This window comes from Cnephaeus nilssonii, assembly GCF_951640355.1.
Source record: "Cnephaeus nilssonii genome assembly, chromosome: 21".
In the NCBI taxonomy this organism is placed as follows: domain Eukaryota; kingdom Metazoa; phylum Chordata; class Mammalia; order Chiroptera; family Vespertilionidae; genus Cnephaeus; species Cnephaeus nilssonii.
The window spans coordinates 20,377,026-20,398,157 of record NC_137092.1 but is presented as its reverse complement, the minus strand read 5'-3'; the positions used below and the strand labels follow the sequence as shown (position 1 = coordinate 20,398,157).

Genomic DNA, 21,132 nt, shown 5'->3' with positions numbered 1-21,132 from the left:
AATTGTATCAGATCCACATTAAACTGGAGTTCTGACTCAGCTGTGTTCTGATTAAGTATGTTTTCCATTGTTGATATGCTTCATTTGGTAAATAACTTTTCAAAATGCGAAAGTGAACTGAAGGTCGAATGCATAAAATTGGTAACGTTTGCTACCACGTTTTCCACTTACAAAGCGTTGTTGACTGACTTCATCTTAATTTATTCCTCAGGATACTGTGGAATGGCTTCAAACAGTAGAACTTGGAGTCCCTGCCTCCCGGCCAGTGCTTTCGACTGCTCGGAAAGGAGCTTCTGGGTCCTTTCTGTGTGCCCCAGTCTACAGGGCCTTCAATTCCCTACTCGGAAGCACCTGTCGTGCCTTCGCCACTGCGTTAAGCCGCCTCCCTCTCGGGCGACGGCCACCGCTCCCTCTCCCCGTTCAGGAATGCGGCTCTCCCGCACGCATGCGTGGTTAGGCGACTGCGCGCCGGCGCCGCTCCCAGGCCTGGAGCGGGGACTCTGGGTAACCCAGCGCGCGCGTGCGCAGTCGCTTTTTGAGCGATTTCTTGCTCCCCCCCCCCCCCCCCCCCCAGTTAGTCCGCCACCCTGACCATTCATTCCGCCATCCTCCGCCTTGTCATCCATTAAGAAGGCCTGCCCTCCGGTACGTCACGAACGAAAACAGCTCTCGTAGACAGCTGCTGTCGTTACTAGGCCACCGCCGTCACCGGAGGCGCGCCGCGCGTATCTGAGCACCACCCGGTCGGCGTCTGAAGTCGTATTCCCCCGCCGCTCCCGCCCCTTCCGCCGCTCGCGCACGCGCACGGCCGGCCCTCGGCGCGCCCGGGTTGGCTGCGGCGGAGACGGTGGCGGCGGCCTGGAGGGCGGTAGTGGTTTTCACTCTGCGTGATTAGTTTCCTCCGCCCCCTCCCGTTGGACGCTGTTGTGTGGTCGCCTTAAAAAAAAATCAACTTTATTGTTCCTCGGCCCCACCTCCCGGCGCGAAGCGCATCCTCAGGATGCACTGAGGCGTAGGGTAGGGGCGGCGGCGGGTCGCGGTCCCTCTCCTCCGAGAGCCCGGCCGGAGGGGAGGGAGTCACGATGTCCGGGAGCCGCCAGGTCGGGTCGGGCTCCGCTGGGACCAGCCCTGGCTCCTCGGCGGCCTCTTCGGTGACTTCCGCCTCCTCGTCCTTATCCTCTTCCCCGTCGCCCCCTTCCGTGGCGGGTTCGGCAGCGGCGCTGGGGTCCGGAGGGGCAGCCCAGGCCGCGGGCTCCGGCGGCCTCGGGGGCCCGGGGCGGCCTGTGTTGGTGGCGGCCGCCGTGTCCGGCAGCGGCGGCGGCGGCGGGGTGGTGTCCGCGGGCCTGTCCCGGCTCAGCTGCGCGGCCCGGCCCAGCGCCGGCGGAGGAGGGGGCAGCTCTAGCCTCGGCAGCGGCAGCAGAAAGCGACCTCTGCTCGCCCCTCTCTGCAACGGGCTCATCAACTCTTACGAGGACAAAAGCAACGACTTTGTCTGGTGGGTCAAGTCTGAGCTGCTGTTCGGGCTGGTGGGTCCGGGTGAGGTGGCTGTTCGGTGCTGCAGGGGGATTCGAGCTGGTAGTTGGGGTTAAGATGGGGGATTATGGGGTCCCGAGCAGGGTGCCGTAGTAACGAGGTAAGTGCTGGTGGAGGGTAAATGAAGGGAGTTTAGGGAATAAGAAATAAGGGGGGGGGGGGGGGCGAGGTGGGTAGTCAAATAAATGGATGTGCATAAAAGAAGAAAGCTGGGCAGGGAGGTGGGCCTTGAGTTTTCTGGCTGCCTGGTGAATTAGGCATCCTCTCAGTCCGATTGCTTGTCGAAGTGGATTAAACTTGTAAAGGAATTGTTGGCCAGAGTTTGCTTATTGAGACTGTGGTAGATGGTGCTCTAAGCATAGGTATGGATGTTTTAAGGAGAAGTAGTATTTCATGTAAGTATCAATCAGTCCTATTTCCAAGGGCGGGGCCCTTTTAAATCTGCTGTTGAGGCTACTGTCATCAAGAAAGTCTGTTTCAAAAAAAAATTTCATCTCTCAACTGAATGTCTTGCAAGAGGGGAACCACATTTACTAAATCTCATTCATGTATCAGATGTAACTGGTGTAATGCATTAGAGTGTACTGGAACTTCTGCTTTGAGAGACACTAAGTATTAGACATTTTGTCATCATAGTTGGCATCATGAATGAAACACCGTCGTGTTTAGTTATGATATTTGGCATAGAGGGTAAAGTTAGCTGTAATAAGTGAAAGATTTAGTTGATTGTATTGTTGAGAGTGTTTTGGGATTTGCATTGGATTTGTATCCGAAATGCAGTCTAAATGGTAGAATTGTGAGAAAGGAATTGCATTTAGCTGAGTGAGAACTGGTAGGATTTTGTGCTTGTTCTCTGGAGAAAATTGTATATAGACTTAGAATATTAGTGATATAGGAAGTTGGCTTGCACTCTCATAGGGGAAGTTGATTCACTTCAGGGTCGAAGATGATCTGAATTTGTGTCATTACAGTTGACCATTGAATCACAGGGGTTTGAAGTGCCTAGTCCATTTATACCTGGATTTTTAAAAAATAAATACAGTTGGCCCTTGTATCCATGGTTTTGCATCTATGAATTCAACCAACGCTGAACAAAAACAGTATTTTCGTATACTTAACCTCAGATAGGAAATAATGTTTTCCATCCCCAATTGGTTGAATCCACCATTCGAAGGGCCAACTGTAGAGTCAGAAGTTATAAGTGGATTTTCAACTGTGGGGTCAATGCCTCTAGCCCCTGTGTTATTCAAGGGTCAGTTATAATAAATACAATAGGAAGTTATTTAGTCTTACAATGTCCAATTCTTGCAGTTAATAATGTCTGTTCATATTTTTGCTTTTTTCTCAAATACGTCTGGATTCAGAATTAATTCATTTTTAATTGAAATTGGGCTATGAATGTGATTGTCACTTATAAATAACTGAAGTAGCTTATTACTGGGTCTTATTACTGAAGTAGCTTATTAAGAGGTGTTTGTGCCCACACTCAGTAGAGAGCATCATATGGTAAAGTAGAAGCTAATGAAACAAAGTGAGGGTTTGCAGGGTTCAATTGTCTTATTGATTGATTGAATGGTGTTATTTATTTATTTTTTTGATTTTACAGAGAGAGGAAGGGAGAGGGAAGAGAGAGATAGAAACATTGATGATAAAGAAACATCGATTGGCTGCCTCTTGCACACCCTCCACTGGGGATTGAGCCTAAAACCTGGGCATGTGCCCTGACTGAAATTGAACCAGTAACCTCTTGGTTTATAGGACGAAACTCAATCCACTGAATAACACCTACTGGGCTGATTGAATTATTTTAGAGAGAGACAGATAGCAATTGGTTGCTCCACTTATCCATGCACTCACTGGTTGATTCCCTTATGTGCCTTGACTGGGGATCAAACCAATTGTTGTTTTTTGCCACCATTTGCATTTCACTTTTCAGTAGGCTAAAAGAACACATGCCAGCATCCATATAAGTACGCTATGTGAGAAATAAGGGAATCAAGCATTCATTCAGCAGATATTTATTCGGCACTCACTGTCTGCCAGGCACTGTATGAGTTTCATTGTACTTACTATCAGCTATTTTATAGGAAACTAGAGGCCCAGTGCACGAAATTCATGCATGGGTAGGGTCCCTAGACCTGGCCGGCAATCAGAGTCAATCAGGGCCTTCCTTCCAGCTGCCAGCCGGAGCCTTCCTTCGTTCCACACCGCCCCCCTAGTGGTCAGCGAATGTCATAGCGAGTTGTCAAACTCCGGTCGGTTGAACTCCCGGGGGGACAATTTGCACATTAGCCTTTTATTATATAGGATTGGTGAGGGATGGAGAGTGTAAGTAGCTGACACTTTTTTTATTTTTTAGGAGTAAGGTTATTTCTGGTGAAGTTGACTATTCAGAAGAATTCATTAATAGGAATCTAGTTTCTCAATTCTCAAGCTAGATTTGATTTGGCCAATCTTTTGGATTAGGAAGATATGGATTAGGCAAGGCTCAAGGAATCCTTTTCATTTCTAATTGACTTTGGGTGTGGTTGGTCTGTCTTGTATGCTTCACAGTCTAACTGAATCAATCCCAATTACTCTATGCTTTTACATTTAAATGACAGTGAAGTTTGACAATTCCTTATTCATTACATTTTAAAGATGTTTATACTTCACACTGTATTTTATCCTTAAAGCAATTCTGTGATTTTATCTAGACTTCCAATTTTAATGTAATACTAATCCTACCAAATAAAAGAGTAATATGCAAATTGACCGTACCTTCACTACACACATAAGCCACGCCCACCAGCCAATCAGGAGCAAATATGCAAATAAACCCAACCAAGATGGCTGCAGCCACAGAGAGCAGGAGGGAGGCTTGGGTTTCCTCGGCAACAGGAAGACAAGCTTTCCACCTGCCCTTGCCGGCCTAGGCCTCCACTCAATGCTACAAAGTTTCAATTATAGAAGGTAAACAAATCCAAACAGAAATGGTGGCAGCCACGGAGCTGGAAAGAGCAGGAGGCAAGGGTTGCCCCCGGCAATGGAGGAAGCTAACTTCTGCAGCCCTGGCCAGTCCAGGCCTCCGCTTAAGGCTACAAAGTTTCAATTATATTAGATACATAAATCCCAACATAAATGGCTACATCCACAGAGCGAGCAGAAGGCTTGGCTCCACTCCAGGCTACAAAGTTTCAATTGTAGAAGGTAAATAAATTCCAGATACCAAGGCCTCAGCTTGGGTCGCCAGGGGATGTGGCTGGCCTGCAAACCACCACAGGCCTCTCGCTCAGGCCACCCCATGCCCCAAGAGAACCCCCACCCTGATCCAGGACACCCTTCAGGGCAAACCAGCTGGCCCCCACCCCTACACCAGGCCTCCATCCTATCTAATAAAAGAGTAATATGCAGATTGACCATCACTCCAACACACAAGATGGCTGCCCCCATGTGGTCAAAGATCCTGCCCCCATGTGGACACAAGATGGCCAGCAGGGGAGGGCAGTTGGGAGGCACCAGGCCTGCAAGGGAGGGCAGTTGAGAGGGACCAGGCCTGCAAGGGAGGGCAGTTGGAGGCGATCAACCCTTCAGGGGAGGGCAGTTAGGAGTGACCAGGCCGGCAGAGGAGGGAAGTTGGGGGCAAACAGGCTGGCAGGGGAGCAGTTAGGCATTAATCAGGCTGGCAGGGGAGTGGTTAGGGGGTGATCAGGCTGGCAGTCAGAAGCGGTTAGGGGCAATCAGGAAGGCAGGCAGGTGAGCAGTTGGGAGCCAGCAGTCCTGGATTGTGAGAGGGCAGTCGGACATCCCCCGAGGGGTCCCAGATTGGAGAGGGTGCAGGCTGGGCTGAGGGACACCCCCCCACCTGTGCACGAATTTCGTGCACCTGGCCTCTAGTCTATATATATAAAAAGGCAGTGACCGTGACGACATAAACGGCCGTTTGACCAGTCACCATGCAGTGCTAGCATAGATGCATAGACACAGGTAAAGTCTATGAGTGAACTAAGAATGAACAAGACAAATGCTTGCCTTCACGGAGCTCGCATCGTAAGAAGGTTAGGTCAGGGATGAGAATTCAAAATTGCCACCAGCACAGACCTGAGGTGCCGCTTCTCAGAGCGGCCAGAGAAACACCCGGTAGCAGACTGGGGGCATGACTGAAGGGCTGAAGCCGACGTGAAGGTGGGGCCGTTCTGGATTTCCTAGAGGAGCCAATGGCTGCCTAGGAGGCGGAGCTTTTGATGCTGACTGGCATAGAAACCGACCAATCAGAACCAAATCTGGGTGAACTGTGAGGAGCCAATGTCTGCCTAGGAGGCGGTGCTTTTGACGCTGACTGGCATAGAAACTGACCAATCAGAACCTAATATGGGTGAACTGCGAAGGCAGAACCTAAGGTGGGGGCTGAGGAGGGATTTTAAGGGCGATAGCTGTTTGATGTAAGGTGTAAGAATGTGGTTCAATTTTTTAATAACCAGTTTGACAGTATAGTGCATATGGCTGGCTATCAGTCCAAATATAAGGGTTATGTATTTTTGTCTGCCAAGAGCATCTCCTCCTGCTGAAAAAGGCTTTCTCCCCCCATTTAAGCAATCCTATCCTATGTAATCTATCTATACTAATAAAAGGGTAATATGCTAATTAGACTGGGTTGACCGGCCATCTTCCGGACAAAGCCATGGTGGTGGGGGCTGAGGCAGAGGCAGTTAGGGGTGATCAGGCTGGCAGGGGAGAGCAGTTAGGGGCGAGATCAGGCTGGCAGGGAGTTAGGGGTGATCACGCTGGCAGGAGAGGGCATTTGGGGGCAACCAGGTCGGCAAGGGAAGGCATTTGGGGGTGATCAGGCCGGCAAGGGAGGGCAGTTGGGTGCGACCTGGCCAGCAGGGGAGGGCTGTTTGGGGGCATTAGGCAGGCAGGCAGGTGAATGGTTAGGAGCCAGTGGTCCTGGATTGCGAGAGGGATGTCTGACTGCCGGGTTAGGATCAGGCCTAAACCGGCAGTCGACATCCCCCGAGGGGTCCCGGATTGGAGACAGTGTAGGCTGGGCTGAGAGACACCCCCGCTCCCAGGCACGAATTTTGTGCACTGGGCCTCTAGTATAATTATATTTCGATTGAGGTACAAAGAATTTAAGTAACGTTGTTTCTAATTGGACAGCTAAGGGACAAAATCAGAACTCAGATCTCCTAATTTTCGACCTAGTGCTTTCTTTGTATGGAATTAGACTACATATTCTTAGGTTTGAGTACATGTGTTTAGCCTAGTGGTTTTTAAATGTGGTAGATTAGAGGGAAACAAATGTTTTATAATCACATGAGATAAATGTTTTTAATCCCTAACTCCTTCCTCCCCATGCCTGTCTGTCTGCTCATCTCCTGAGAGGATTTACCAGAATTGGAGGCTGGAGTGGGCAATCTAGTTCGCAAAAGCTCCACTGGTGATAATGACATGTCGTCATCTTCTTGAGAATAATTGATTTAAAGTCAAATGCCTAATTTTCAGTAATACATATTGGCCTCTCTTGACTTATATTTTTTAAAAAGTTTATTTTTAATTGCAAAATTGAACATTTTAGGGATTTATAGTTTTCACACAAAGGATCAAAAGTATATATTATCAAATTGCAGGTCATTCTAACTGATTTATAGACAGACTTTGTAGTACAGGAGAGTAGTATTTAGCTTGAAGTTGGAAAAATCGTTGACATTCAAGGAAGTTTTTGTTACTTTCATTTTTCAAATTTTTCTTACATGATCCATTTAATTAAAGTTATTTGAGTCCAGCCTGTATTTGAAAGATGACTTTTTTTAAAAAATATATATTTTATTGATTTTTTTACAGAGAGGAAGGGAGAGGGATAGAGAGTTAGAAACATCGATGAGAGAGAAACATCGACCAGCTGCCTACCGCACACCCCCTACTGGGGATGTGCCTGCAACCAATGTACATGCCCTTGACCGGAATCGAACCTGGAACCCTTGAGTCCGCAGGCCGATGCTCTATCCACTGAGCCAAACTGGTCAGGGCAAGATGACTTCTTTTATTCTTTCACATTACTACTGCCTCTGCATTAGCTTTTCAACTACCTGAAATGCTCTTTTCTACCTCTGCAAAGCCCAGTTATTCTCTAAGTTGCAGCAGAAATAAATGTTTTCAAGTAGATAGCCCCTTGTGGGAAGGTTAACTCTAATCATCTGTCTGATAAGAAGTAGGTAGGATCTACATTCAATAGATCTGCCACTTATTAAATATGTCATTGCCTCTCAAGTCAAACTATTAATAATAGACCATCCTAAAGAAAGACTTTTTAATCACATAATTGTGTCATATCCTGGCATTATTACTTCACTTAGATGTTAAATGTTTCTGAATTCAGATATTATCTCTCTCACTGCATTGCATCCTAGGCAGCCATTATCTATAAATCACACTTAGCACTAAAGATGTAACCTGTGACCACACTTGCTACTGTATTCCCAACAATTAAAAAGTGTTTTTAAGAGATGTTAAAGCATATTCAACTACTGAAATAAGCTAGAATTCATTACATTGTTGTTTGAATAACATTAGTCAAGCACTTCTTTGAATCTGCAAAACAAAACTTGGCCCTGGCCAGTGTGGCTCATTTGGTTGGAGCATGGTCCCATACACCAAAAGGTTTCAGGTTCGATTTCAGTCAGGGCACATGCCCAGGTTGTGGGTTTGTTCCCAGGTAGGGGATTGTGCGGGAAGCAGCCTATCAAGGTTTCTCTCTCACATCAATGTTTCTCTCTCTCTTTCCCCCTCTCCCTTTCTTCCCCTCTCCCTCCCTCCTCTCTCTAAGATCAGTACAAACAATTATTAAAAACAAAACAAAAAAAATTATTTTTATTGTTGAGGATATTACAAATGTCCCCCACTTCCCACCCCCTTTGCTCTCTCCACCCAGCTCCTGCCCCACCCTAGGCCATCACTGCACTGTTGTCTGTGTCCATGGGCTGTGCACATATGCATATAAATTCTTTGGTTAATCTCTTCCCGCACTCCCCCTTTCCTCTGAGATCTATCAGTCTGTTCCATGCTTCCATGTCTCTGGACCTATTTATTCGTCAGTTTATTTTGTTTATTAAAAACACACACACACACAAAAAAAACACCTTGATTCTTTTGCTTTATAATACGTGTGCTGGTTGAATGACAATGATCATGAAAGATACTCTGCAGAAGATGATGTCAAGTCATAGCAGTTCATTAAGGTTCTTTTATCAGCATCAGTGTCAACATAAGATTTAGGTGCATCAAATGGCAGAGAAAATGAGATGATCATGAAGCAGGATATAAAAGACTACTATTAACTTGAATTCTGGTCTATAAATTGAGAGGGAGGTACATGTACAGTAGTAGTTTATTACCAAAGAATGTGCTGATTGGAGACTACCTTTTCCCTTTACAAACCTTTCTTAATAATGAACCAATCAATATTTCTTAGGTGACCATATTTCTTCTAAGAATTGTTAAAATAAGTATAACCTTAAACCTTGTTGCTCATTTTTTCTCCTTGCATACATATGAGCCACTCTATCCAAGCTATTTCTTCCTATTTTAAATAAGTTTACCCTGCAATCCTTTATCCTCAAAGCTTCTCTAGCTTGGAAGGAAGGCTGTGACAGTCATGCTTCTTTTTCCTGTTAAAATTTGTATTATACAAAATTAAAATGATTCTTGATTTGTTTTTAACATGTGTTGTTTCCCCATCTTTGCCTTTTACCTTGCTTGTTCTTTCCCTCTGTCTTTCTTCATATATGTATGTATGAAGTTCTATTTGAATAGGTCCCTACTATCTCAATATTTTCATTGAGTAACATGTTTTCTGTTCATATTCTCATATATAAGTTAATTATCCTTTCATTTTTCAAAATTAAATTTAATGAACTGATTTTTGTCTCTATTTCTATGTAGAGTGAAAGGTGGATTGTAAAAGATGGTCTGATTTCTGTTTATCGTAGTTCTGATTTTATCTTTGGGAATCCATCCTTCTCTCTTCCTAGTCTGTGTACATTGGGGTGAGGCTCTTTGTCCCCACATTCAGAATTGGAACACATGATTCTAGGCCCAAGTAATCTAGTCATTCAATACATTGCCTTTTGTTTCTGGCTTCTTTAATTTGGCATAATAATATATATTTTTAAAATATATTTTATTGATTGTTTACAGAGAGGAAGGGAGAGGTATAGAGATCTAGAAACATCGATGAGAGAGAAACATCGACCAGCTGCCTCCTGCACATTCCCTACCGGGGATGTGCCCGCAACCAATGTACATGCCCTTGACCGGAATCGAACCTGGGACCTTTCAGTCCGCAGGCCGACGCTCTATCCACTGAGCCAAACCGGTTTCGGCGGCATAATAATATTTTTGAGATTCACATTAAACTGGGATAAATGTATATACATAGGTATATATGTATTTATGGCATAAATGTGTTTTTTAATGTATTTATTCATTTTAGAGAGAGAGAGATGAAAGGAGAGGTAGAGAGAGAAAGAAACATCCATTGTCTGCCTCCTGCATGCTCCCTGCTGGGGATCGGGAATCGAACCTGTGACTTCTCAGTGTATGGGACGATGCTCAGCCAACTGAGCCACACTGGCCAGGGCTATGTGGTTATTTTTTAACTTATCTTGTAGAGTTTTACTCTAGACATGTATGAATAGTATTCAGCAATGGACTTGATGAGAACCCTGTATAGAGTTGTAGGAGTTGTAGAATTCTTTCTCCTTGTAGCTCCTTCCTCTGGTGTCTGTCCTGGCCTGTAAATTCTTTCCCTTTTGTCTTTCCTAGACTCAAGGAATCCTTTTCTTGACTCAGCAAGATATTTGTACTATGCTTGTGTTCTCTTTCCTTGGGCCTCTGAATCTTTCTGTGAAAACAGAAAACTGGGTCTGTGATAGTGCTCCTTATTTATTCATCTTCCATCAAAAATATCAATACTGTGCTGCGTAGTGTCCAATGCCTGAAAGCAATTGTTTCATTTACCCCCTGCCTCAGTTTTCTAAGTGTATGTAGTAAGAATGTACATCTAGTAATAGGTACCTACCAACACTGCTGTTGAAAGTATTAAGTGGGTTAATATATGTCATTGTTTTAATGGATATAGTTTGTGCTATTTTGAGTATTAAATATCATTACCATCTTCATTACCTGGAAGAGTTATTGAAATTGGAATTGTAAATTTATCATTCAGGAAATTAGTGGGGGTTTTTTTTTTTTGAGATGGGAACTAAAAGCACATTTGGATTAGTAGATCTGGGTAGATGTTTTTGAGTACGGATGATCAAAGAAGATGATACAACTTTCTTAAGGACTCTTGTGATTGCATTGCACTGTTAAAAATTATGTGTGAGTTAAAGTATTGGGGCCATTTTAATATACTTATTTAATTCATCTTAGAGCTTGATGGCCATTAGTGCCATCTTGAACAAATTGTCATTTGACCTGCAATCCCCTGAAGTTTATTCAGCTCAAGAGAAATTTCATCTCTCATTGATAAGATGTTTGGAGACTTAGTTGTGTATGGAAATAGGATTTTGTTGTATTGTTGTTTGCCTTTTCTAATTTGAAATCACTCTACTTTAAAAGTATCAACTATTTTCTATTTTCTTTTTAGCCCTATCTGCTTTGATATGATCGAGGAAGCATACATGACGAAATGTGGCCACAGCTTTTGGTAAGATGATTTTACTTAGCAAAATTGCCTTTTGGCATTCTTATATCTGTGTGTAAATGTAGTTAGTGAGAGGTTTTGTTATTTTTTAAGTAATTTTCATTATCTTGTAATCATTATTTTTTTGATATATCTATACTAATAAAATGGTAATATGCTAATTAGACCGGGAGACCTTCTGGGAGACCTTCTGGACAAAGCCATTGTGGTGGGGCTGATGCAGAGGAGGTTAGGGTGATCAGGCTGGCAGGAGGGCAGTTAGGGGCAAGTTGGCTGGTGGGAGGGGCAGTTGGGGGCAAGTAGGCTGGCGGGGGGGGGGCAGTTGGAGGGGAGCAGGCCAGCGGAGAGGAGCAGTTGGGGGCGATCAGGCTGGCGGGGGGCCGGCAGGAGGGGCAGTTGGGGGCGAGCAGGCCGGCTGGGAGGGGCAGTTGGGGGGTAGCAGGCTGGCAGGGTGGGAGTTGGGGGGGAACAGGCTGGCGGGAGGGGCAGTTGTGGGCGAGCAGGCTGGTGGAGGGGCAGTTGGGAGGGAGCAGGCTGGTGGGAGGGGAGCAGTTGGGGGCGAGCAGGCTGGTGGGAGGGGCAGATAGGGGCCATCAGTCTGGCAGGGGCGGGCAGTTACGGGTGATCAGGCCGGAAGTGGGGGCAGTTGGGGTTGATCAGACCGGCAGGCAGAGTGGTTAGGGGCGATCAGGCAGGCAGGCAGGTGAGTGGTTAGGAGCCAGCAGTCCCAGATTGTGAGAGGGATGTTCCAGATTGGAGTGGGTGCAGGCCAGGCTGAGGGACACCCCCCCGCCCGGGTCCCACCCCGCCCCCCCTGTGCACGAATTTTGTGCACTGGGTCACTAGTCTTTATAGGTTCTTTGGCTCAAGGCAGTAAGTATATGGTTGGTGCATAATATCTGTGAAGTAGTTAGGTTTACCATAGGATTTACAGGTGAATTTTAAAACTTCTGGGTTTATTAATTGTTAAAGAGCTTTTAACTGCTCTTTTAGAAAATTGGGGTGGTGGTTCTGGGTAATCAGGACCAAGCACCTTTAACTCACTTTTGGGGATAGGTATGAAGCCCAGTAAAGCAGACTAGAAGGACGTTGGAAAAGGGTATAGAGCGTTAAAAACTTCTGTGTTCTCTTTAACACTTTTATCAGTGTCATTGTTATGTGTATATTTTGTAAAATTTAGTTGTGGTAAATACACATAATAAAATTTACCATCTTAACCACTTTTAAGTTCAGTAATGTTAAGTATATGTGCACATTGTTGTTCATTCAATATCCAGAACTTATTCTTGCAGAACAGCTACTACATCCAATGGCTAGTTAGCCAATAGAAAAAATTTTTAATTCCATCATTTATAACACATAACCCAATTTTCAGAGATGCCGAAGTGTAAAAGAAGAAAAAACGTTCAATTCAGAATAAAAGAAATATAACAAAGTAAAACAAAGTGAGAGAGGAGCCTTGGATAGGCCAGTAGATAAAGTAAAACACAATTAACTCACTGTACACTTGAGATCAAAATTTAACTACAAGCAGACATACAGGAACTCTATACCTATTAACTCCTCATTTTCCATTTCCCCAGCTTCTGTCAATTGCCACTTAACTTTCCATTTCTGTAAATTTGACTATTCTAGACCTCATATAGGTGGAGTCAATGGTACTTGTCTTTTTTGTGACTAGCTTATTTTACTTAGCATAATGTCCTCAAGTTTCATTAATATTGTAGCATGTATCAAAATTTCCTTTCTTTTTAAGGCTGAATAATATCCCATTGCATGTATATATTATATTTTGTCTATTCATCTGTCAGTGGACTCTTGGATTACTTTTATCTCTTAACTGTTGTTAATAATGCTACTTTGAACATTGGTATATAAATATCTCCTTGAGACACTGCTTTTAGTTCTTTTGGTTATATATCAAGAAGTGGAATTGCTGGATCATAGATAATACTATGATTAATTTTTTTTGAGGAATAGCCATACTGCTTTATATAGCTGCAGTACCATTTTACATTCCCACCAACAGTGCATAAGGGTTCCAATTTTTCCACATCCTTGCCAACACTTGTTGTTTTTTGCCCTTTTTTTTTTTTTTATAGTAGCCATCTTAATGGGTATGTAATCTGTGTATGTTTAATTCCTGTTGTTTATTTTTTTGTTTGTGAGTGGTATATTCTACTTGCAGTTAATAATCTTTTTATGTTTTATATTCAGTAGATTTGTTATTTGAATTTATTTTTCAATAACTTTTGTATACTATTGTCTAATAAATGCTCTATGTATCTTCTTTATGATATACACATATAAGCTGGAATAAATTGGATAAACTGTTTGATTGCTTAAGTTGAAAATGAGGAATAGAAGACTAATAGGCATTATTTTGTGACCAGTTTATTAATCTATCGCTGACTTAATCAAACCTATTTTATTGTTTTTCTCTGCTAATAGCTACAAGTGTATTCATCAGAGTTTGGAGGATAATAATAGATGTCCCAAGTGTAACTATGTTGTGGATAATATTGACCATCTGTATCCTAATTTCTTAGGTGAGTCTTTGGAATGATTTTTTATTTTTAAAATACTTTTTCCCCCAAAGTGTATGCTAGCATTTAATTTATTCAGAAGACATAGCTTCACCTAAGCAAGTCTCTCTTTTCTACTCACCAGATGCTTTCCCCAGTCTTACCTGGGTTGTGAGAGATTCCATACCTTATCATATTATTTTTAATTTTTTTTATTTGATTGACACAACTCTTAAATTCTTGCATAGATGGCTGGACAGAATGTGAGGCAAAGGAGAATGCCAGATGTCCAGAATACTTATCTCTTTATATAGTGTTGTGCATTCCTGCTGTTTCTGCTTCAGGGGCAGAAGTAAAAAACAATGGAAGAAAGGATTAAGGTAGAGGGGGGAAGGCAAAGAAAAGCCATGAGCATTCCTGCATTGGTGCAGAGAGTCTGTGACCTGGGAGGCAATAGAAAAGTAAGAAGTAGGGAAGGAAGATATGGATGTAGAGCTTTTGAGAGCGGAATGGTAGCTGGAGAAGAGAGACAAAATAGGAAACCCTTAGGGTAAATAGTAAATGGTTGATAATAATATCTAGTCAGAGACAAGATATTATTATCAAGATATTTGTGAATATCTAAAAATTCTACTTGTTGAATAGCCTAAGATTTGTTAGAAATCTTTAGATTGAGTTTTTAGGAATGAAGATTAATTGTCCAAAGATTAATTTTTAGATATGAAGTAGAGTACTACTGGGTATGTTTGTCAAAAAATTTAATGCTTCATTCTAAGGAGTAACATACTCAGAGTTAGAGTGTGATGTTCACTTGTACTATTATATTAGATTCTGACCTGCTAGTGCTTCAGTTGCAGTTTGACTTTCTCAGCTCAAATGCTGGTTTATAATAAACCATGAATTTGAAACTTTTTCAGCTATGGCTTTTCGTTTTTACCTCTGCTCTAAAATTGCATTGGCTACAATACTTTTTTTTTTCTCTACAATTCAGTATTTTTTTTCATTAAGGAAAATCATTAGATGTTTGCACAGCAGAAAGGAACCTTGGAAGAAATATTGTGAAGGTTTTCTGCTGAAATATCAAATTCTTCTACATAGATAAAATTTTATGATAAATTTGGAGAAGGAACTTAGGAAATGAGGAAATATAAGTGGTTTGATATTCTGCAAGACTGGACTTCATGGGCTAGGTTAAATAAAAGGGAAAACAAAATCCTTCAAAGCAGAAGCCTTTGTTCCTGAACTTGGATTAATGCTGCTGTGTGGGCTCTAGAATCACTTTTCTATCAGTTGCATAACTTTGGAAAACTACTTCTTTTGAAATGGTTACATATGGAAGGGAATCAAATGTTCTGAAAATTTGGAGATTTACTAAAATTTTTAAGCAATATTCCTTAATAAGTCCATAAGTTAGAAATTCTGTTATGTGACTTTCTAAATGGTGAGAGAGAGAGAGAGAGAGAGAGAGAGAGAGAGAGAGAGAGAGAGAGAGAGAGAGAATGCTATACACCAGTATGGAAGGAATGTAAAAATGTTGGAAAGTAATTTCATACTATAAATACAGTGTACTATATATTAGTGTGTGTGTGTGTGTGTGTGTGTGTGTATGTGTGTATGTGTGTTCACTAGTGAATATTGAAGTCATAGTTACTGATTTTCTAAGCTAGAAATTATCCTGGTGATGATACAGTTTTTAAACGATGATACAGTTTTTTATGGATAGAAATTTTTTATTTTGGGTAATTGGAATGTAAGTATTTTTGAAGCCTTAATTACAGTGGAGCTTCCAATGAGTTTTTTTTTTATGTCAGCCATGGAAATAACATTTTATCCTGATATATCTATTTCTGTTTTTCTGCACATCTTCAGCCTTTACCTTTGTATAGCGATGGTCAGACTCTTAGGTTTCCTCACAATAAGTAGATAGGGATTATATTTCTTATGCACTCAGCATACCACTGAGATCTCTTTCTAAAGTAGAATACCACTTGTTGTTTGTTTTTGTTTTTTTTTCCTATACTGAAAAACTCTTCTAAGTTATTTTCTTACATTGCTTCAGCTCTCAGAGCTCTCTCTCTTGATACTGGAAGGCTCATGTGGGTGAGGGGGTTGGGTGGCAGTGTCTCATCCAACTATTCCACTTCTGCAGTTCTGCAATTGTTCTCCTCCACTCCTGCAAGGCTTGCTCTCTAATCTCCCTGTTCCTTCCTGTGCAAGATCTCTCTTTAGCTGCCCCATCCTTTCTCTCTGTCTCTCTCTTTCTTCCTCTTCCTCTCCCTCTCCCTTTCTCTTTCCCTCCCTTTCTCTCTCCTAGTTTCCTCTGTCTATTGATAAAAATTGTAAATTAATTTTTAAATCTTCCTAATGAATGGCCCTCTTTTTAAAGGAAAGAACAACATGAATGCAAAGTTTAAAATTCCTGTGTGTTTTTTTTAAAGTAGCTAATGCATTTTACATCCTTACTACTGCCAGATACTGTCCTAAGTACTTTATGTTAACTCACTAAATTATCATTTGTCATCTTCATTCCTCAGGTGAGGAAAGTAAGGCAGAATTTAACTGTATAAAAGTTATTCAGCCAGTAAGTGGCAGAATTGGGATTTGGTCCTCAGCAGTCTGGCTCAAGAGTCTATGCTTTTACTACACTATCCTACATCTAAAAAGACAGTTGCTAAAAAGTAAAATTTAGCAGTAGAAATGCATTGTTTGTTCTTAGTACTATGGGTGTTATAAGAATCCATAAAATTATAATTATGAATATAGATTATCCTTCAGTTTCAGTGGTATATGAAATTTCTTGGTCAAATGCAATGTAATATATATATGTAAAGCATTACAATTATTTAACTCATTTTTTTTATTCCAATGGGTAATTCTATAACTGAAACATTAAACTCTTATTTACATACTCCTCTTTATTCCCAGTACTACATTATTTCAAGCTCTCTTCTTTATCTTCCTTTGGTTATAATGATTACTTGTGAGATACATACCAGGCTCTTCAGAATCTGGGTCCAATCTAGCTACATTTCTAATCTTAGTTCTTAGTCCCTGTTAATCATTAACAAAATCACTGTGACCCTGTGTTTCAGCCATATTGATTTTAAATCACTTTATCTTCTGCTGTCTTATGACTTTGCCCCTTGCCTCCCCCTCCTCTATCTGAATTTTTTTCCACTTAGTTAATCTCTGTGTTCCTGTTTTGGCTCAATTCTAATGTCTCCTTCGACTGGAAGCCTATTTCTTAAATTTTGATTACTCCTCCTCTGTGTTCTTTGTAAATCTGTTTCAATGATAACACTGATTTTTTTTACATTATGTTACAACTACTGTATCATATATATTTGTCTTCCTACTCTGAGCTACTTGAGTCTTGGATTGAGTGTTACTTAGTTTTAGTCTCACTCACCTTTGAAGATTGGATATCTAGTGTGGGCTTGATACCTCTTTTGTTTGTTAGAAAATATTTGTAGTTGGATTGTGGTGTAGTGGAAATTTTAGATAATTGGGTTTGTTTCCCAATCCTCTCATGTACTGTGTGTCATGCTCTCTAATATTCCCTCATCTCTAAATGGGAAGAACAACCAATGGGATAATGTCTGTAAGTTAAACTACCTACCTAGCCTAGTGCTAGTTTCCCTTTATCATTTTTTAAAAATCAGCTAGCTGCTAAAGACAGAACAATCCAATTAAAAGTGGCTTAACCATTAAGGAAAATGTATTGATTCCCATAAAAAGAATTTCTAGAACTAGTTAATTCTGTGGTTCTATAATATTATCAAGTTCTTTCCATCTTTTTGTTCCTCCATCCCCAGCATATGTATTGGTCTTAGGCTAGATCCCCTCAAGACTGCAGGATGGCTCTAAGCAGTTCCAGATATCATCCGTTCATGATGACAGGGAAAGAAATCGTTTTTCTCCTCTACTTCTCTTTCTGAAAGACAGCATTCCCCTCATTGGTCAAAACTAGGTCACATACTTAACCCCGTGTCAGTCACTGGCAAGAGTATAAATGACTAGATTGGCTTAATTTAGTCAAGAATCATACCATGGATCTGAGGAAGGGTAGCCTCTGAAAGTATGTGGTAATCTGACACTTGGGAAAAATCTGCTGTTATTTAAATAAAAGATGGATGGTTTGTGGATAGGTAACTGACATTCTCTACCAGGATATTTATAGAAGAGTCAAACAAACAAAAAGAAGAAATACAAATCTTTGGTAGCTACCTCATAGATTCAACCAGTTACCATGGGGAGTCTCACACAGTGAAGAATTGTCTCTTTCCAAGTGCCAGCTGTGTCATTATTGAAATGTGTAAGAGTAGGTACATGTTCTGAGAATTCTTATCCTGTAGTAATAGTAGTAGTAGTAGTAATAATAGTAATAGTTTTACCAGGAGTAGCCTGTGATGAAACTGTTTTTAATTTGAAATTTCTGCATGGCATCATTTTAATTTGGAGCTTTTTAAACTTAAAATACAATTCATCTAAACAGACCAATTAGATGATATCTTTAACACAATTATGTGTTTCTGGTTTTGTTTTTATTTTCAGTGAATGAGCTCATTCTCAAACAGAAGCAAAGGTTTGAGGAAAAGAGGTTCAAATTGGACCACTCAGTGAGTAGCACCGTATGTTTCAACTCTTATTACTATTTTTAATAAATTTTAATTCATTGTTTTTTTGTTTTAATATTAGATATTCAAATTTTAGTATATTGTTGATTTTTCTTAAAGGAAATTTGTTTATGATTGTTTTGTTCAATAAAGAACTTTCTTAACTGCATTGTTTAAAATTTACTGATCATCTTTTGGAAGGTCTGGTGGGATCACATTTAGATAGTTTGCTTGTAATACATGACAGTTGAAAGATTATACGGCAGGGTAAAACTATGTGTGATAATTTGGGAAAAACTGCTGAAAGAGTCTCAATTTAAGAGGATTAACCCCAAATTATTGAGGCAGGTGAGCTTAAATTAAGACCTTACAACTAAATACAAAGTTGAAAATATGGCTAGAAAAAGAATGAAAACTCAGGCACTTATTCTGAAAGGAATTACACCTTTAGAGACGCTGACAACATTTGTCTTGAATATGCCTTTCATATCTGTTATCTAAATAATTTTAAGGGGAAAAGAGTGTTTAAATGATCATGAGAAGGCAGTGGGAAGCCACTAGCTGGGAAAGGATAGGTTGGAACATTATAGTGTACTAGAGGCCTGGTGCACGAAATTTGTGAACGGGTAGGGTCCCTAGGCCTGGCTGGCGATCAGGGCCAATCTGCAGGGCAACCAGCAGGGCGATCGGTGGGGCCCCCTGCTGGCACCCGCCTTGGCTGGCCTGGTGCCACCCGCTTACCGGCCTGCCCCTGCTGCTGGTTGCCTCCCTCTGTGGGGCAACAGGCGGGGCAATCGGCGGGGGATGGGGGGTGACCCCCGCTGGCACCTGCCTTGGCTGGCCTGGGGCCTGATGGCTGGGGGCAGCTCCTGCGTTGAGCATCTGCCCCCTGGTGGTCAGTGCGCCTCATAGTGACTGGTTGTTCTGCCGGTCAGTCGATTAGCATACTAGGCTTTTATTATATAGGATTTTTGTTATCTGTGTAATAAACAGGAAGTAGCAGTTAAACGTTTGTTTTAGACACAAACAATCTTCTTAGAAAGTTATTGTGTTACTTTTCTTCGTTTTTAGAATGGCCACAGGTGGCAAATCTTTCAAGATTTACTGGGAACTGACCAAGATAACCTTGATTTGGCCAATGTCAACCTCATGTTGGAATTACTAGTACAGAAGAAGAAACAACTGGAAGCAGTAAGTGGGAGCTGAACTTAAAAAAACATTGATTTAAATGGTGCTGTTTATTGCATTGTAAAAGATCTAGAAATGTTTATAAATAGTAGGGTAGTGTCACTTAATCCATCCAATTTTATTCAGCAGGAAACATCTTCAAGGTGTCATTTATAACAGATTCTCCTTTCTCAAATAAAAGAAAGAACAAAATGCTTGTAATATAACTTAGAGCGGCCAGTTTGTATTAACAAAAGCTGAGTGTTAAGAAAGATCATGAGAAAGTACAATTTTATTTTATTTTATTATTGATTTTTTACAGAGAGGAGGGAGAGGGATAGAGAGCTAGAAATGTCGATGAGAGAGAAACATCGACCAGCTGCCTCCTGCACACCCCCCACCGGGGATGTGCCCGCAACCAAGGCACATGCCCTCGACCGGAATCGAACCCGGGACCCTCCAGTCTGCAGGCCGACGCTCTATCCACTGAGCAAAACCGGCTTCGGCAGTACAATTTTATTTTAATAAGTAACAATTATATTGGTTGTCTTCTAATGAATATCTTCTTTGCATATTGTCCCTTCTTTACATAACAAGATTTGAAGTAGAAAATAGAGATTATTTTTATATACATAAAGTCCCCCGAAAAGGTATCCATTGGTAGAGCAGTAGTCTGTTGCTTAATTAAGGGCATTTAGAAAGATGGGAACTGGAATTGAATATATCCAGTCTGATGTAATGAAATGTAAATAAATATAAAATTGCATTTATTTCATGTAAAAATGTAAAATGTGAATTTGCATGTATTAGGAATTGAATATGATTCGTCATAAGCAATGCACCCCTTAAGCAAATACCCACCCTGACCTAGCTTAAATAAGAAGCAGATATTTATTGATAAGATAAGGGAGAGAAAGGGAAAGGGAGAGAGATAGAGAAACATCAATGATTGGCTGCCTCTTGCATGCTCCATACTGGGGATTAAGCCTGCAACCCAGGCATGTGCCTTGACCGGGACCTATGGGTTCATAGGTCGACACTCAACCACTGAGCCACGCCACCCAGGTGTGGGGGGCTTAAATCTTTACTTATTTTAGTTTTATTGCGGTATAATTGACATATAGCATTGTATAATGTTAGTGTGTGTTTTTTTCCTTGTGATGAGAACTTTAAAAATTTACTTTTAGCAATTTTCAAATACAGGAGCATTAATTATAGTCATCGTGTTGTACATTATTGCATCCTCAGAACTTAATATATCTTATAAATGGAAGTTTGTATCTTTTGGCCGACTTTATGCAATTTTTCCTCCCCCTGATTTTGGCAACCACAAATCTGAACTCTTTTTCTCTAGGTGTTTTTTTTTCTTGTGTGTGTGTGTCTGTTTGTTTTGTTTTTAAGATTCCACAAATAAGTGAGATCATACAGTATTTGTCTTTTTCTGAGTTATTTCACTTACCATGATGTTTTCAAGGTCCATCCATGTTGTTGCAAATGACAAAATTATCTTTTTTACGGCTGAATACAATAGTGTTTCATTGTGTGTATGTGTGTTTACATACACCATTCTGTGGTTTGCCTTCTTTTTTTTTTTATCATTTCTTTT

General features: G+C 41.3%; 1 protein-coding gene across 2 annotated transcripts in view; it reads left to right on the top strand.

The window, feature by feature from the left end:
• The first annotated feature begins 805 nt into the window (after window positions 1–805).
• Window positions 806–21,132, top strand: part of COP1 (COP1 E3 ubiquitin ligase) — a 107,070-nt gene continuing 86,743 nt past the window's right edge. The window contains exons 1-5 of one of the 2 annotated variants that reach the window (XM_079761016.1): window positions 806–1,495; window positions 11,162–11,221; window positions 13,670–13,767; window positions 18,298–18,362; window positions 19,431–19,550. In XM_079761016.1, the coding sequence (XP_079617142.1) occupies window positions 1,083–1,495; window positions 11,162–11,221; window positions 13,670–13,767; window positions 18,298–18,362; window positions 19,431–19,550 (756 nt within the window). In that variant the 5' untranslated portion in view covers window positions 806–1,082. Of the gene's footprint in view, window positions 1,496–11,161; window positions 11,222–13,669; window positions 13,768–18,297; window positions 18,375–19,430; window positions 19,551–21,132 lie in introns of both variants that reach the window. The other variant, XM_079761015.1, reaches the window with a different exon arrangement.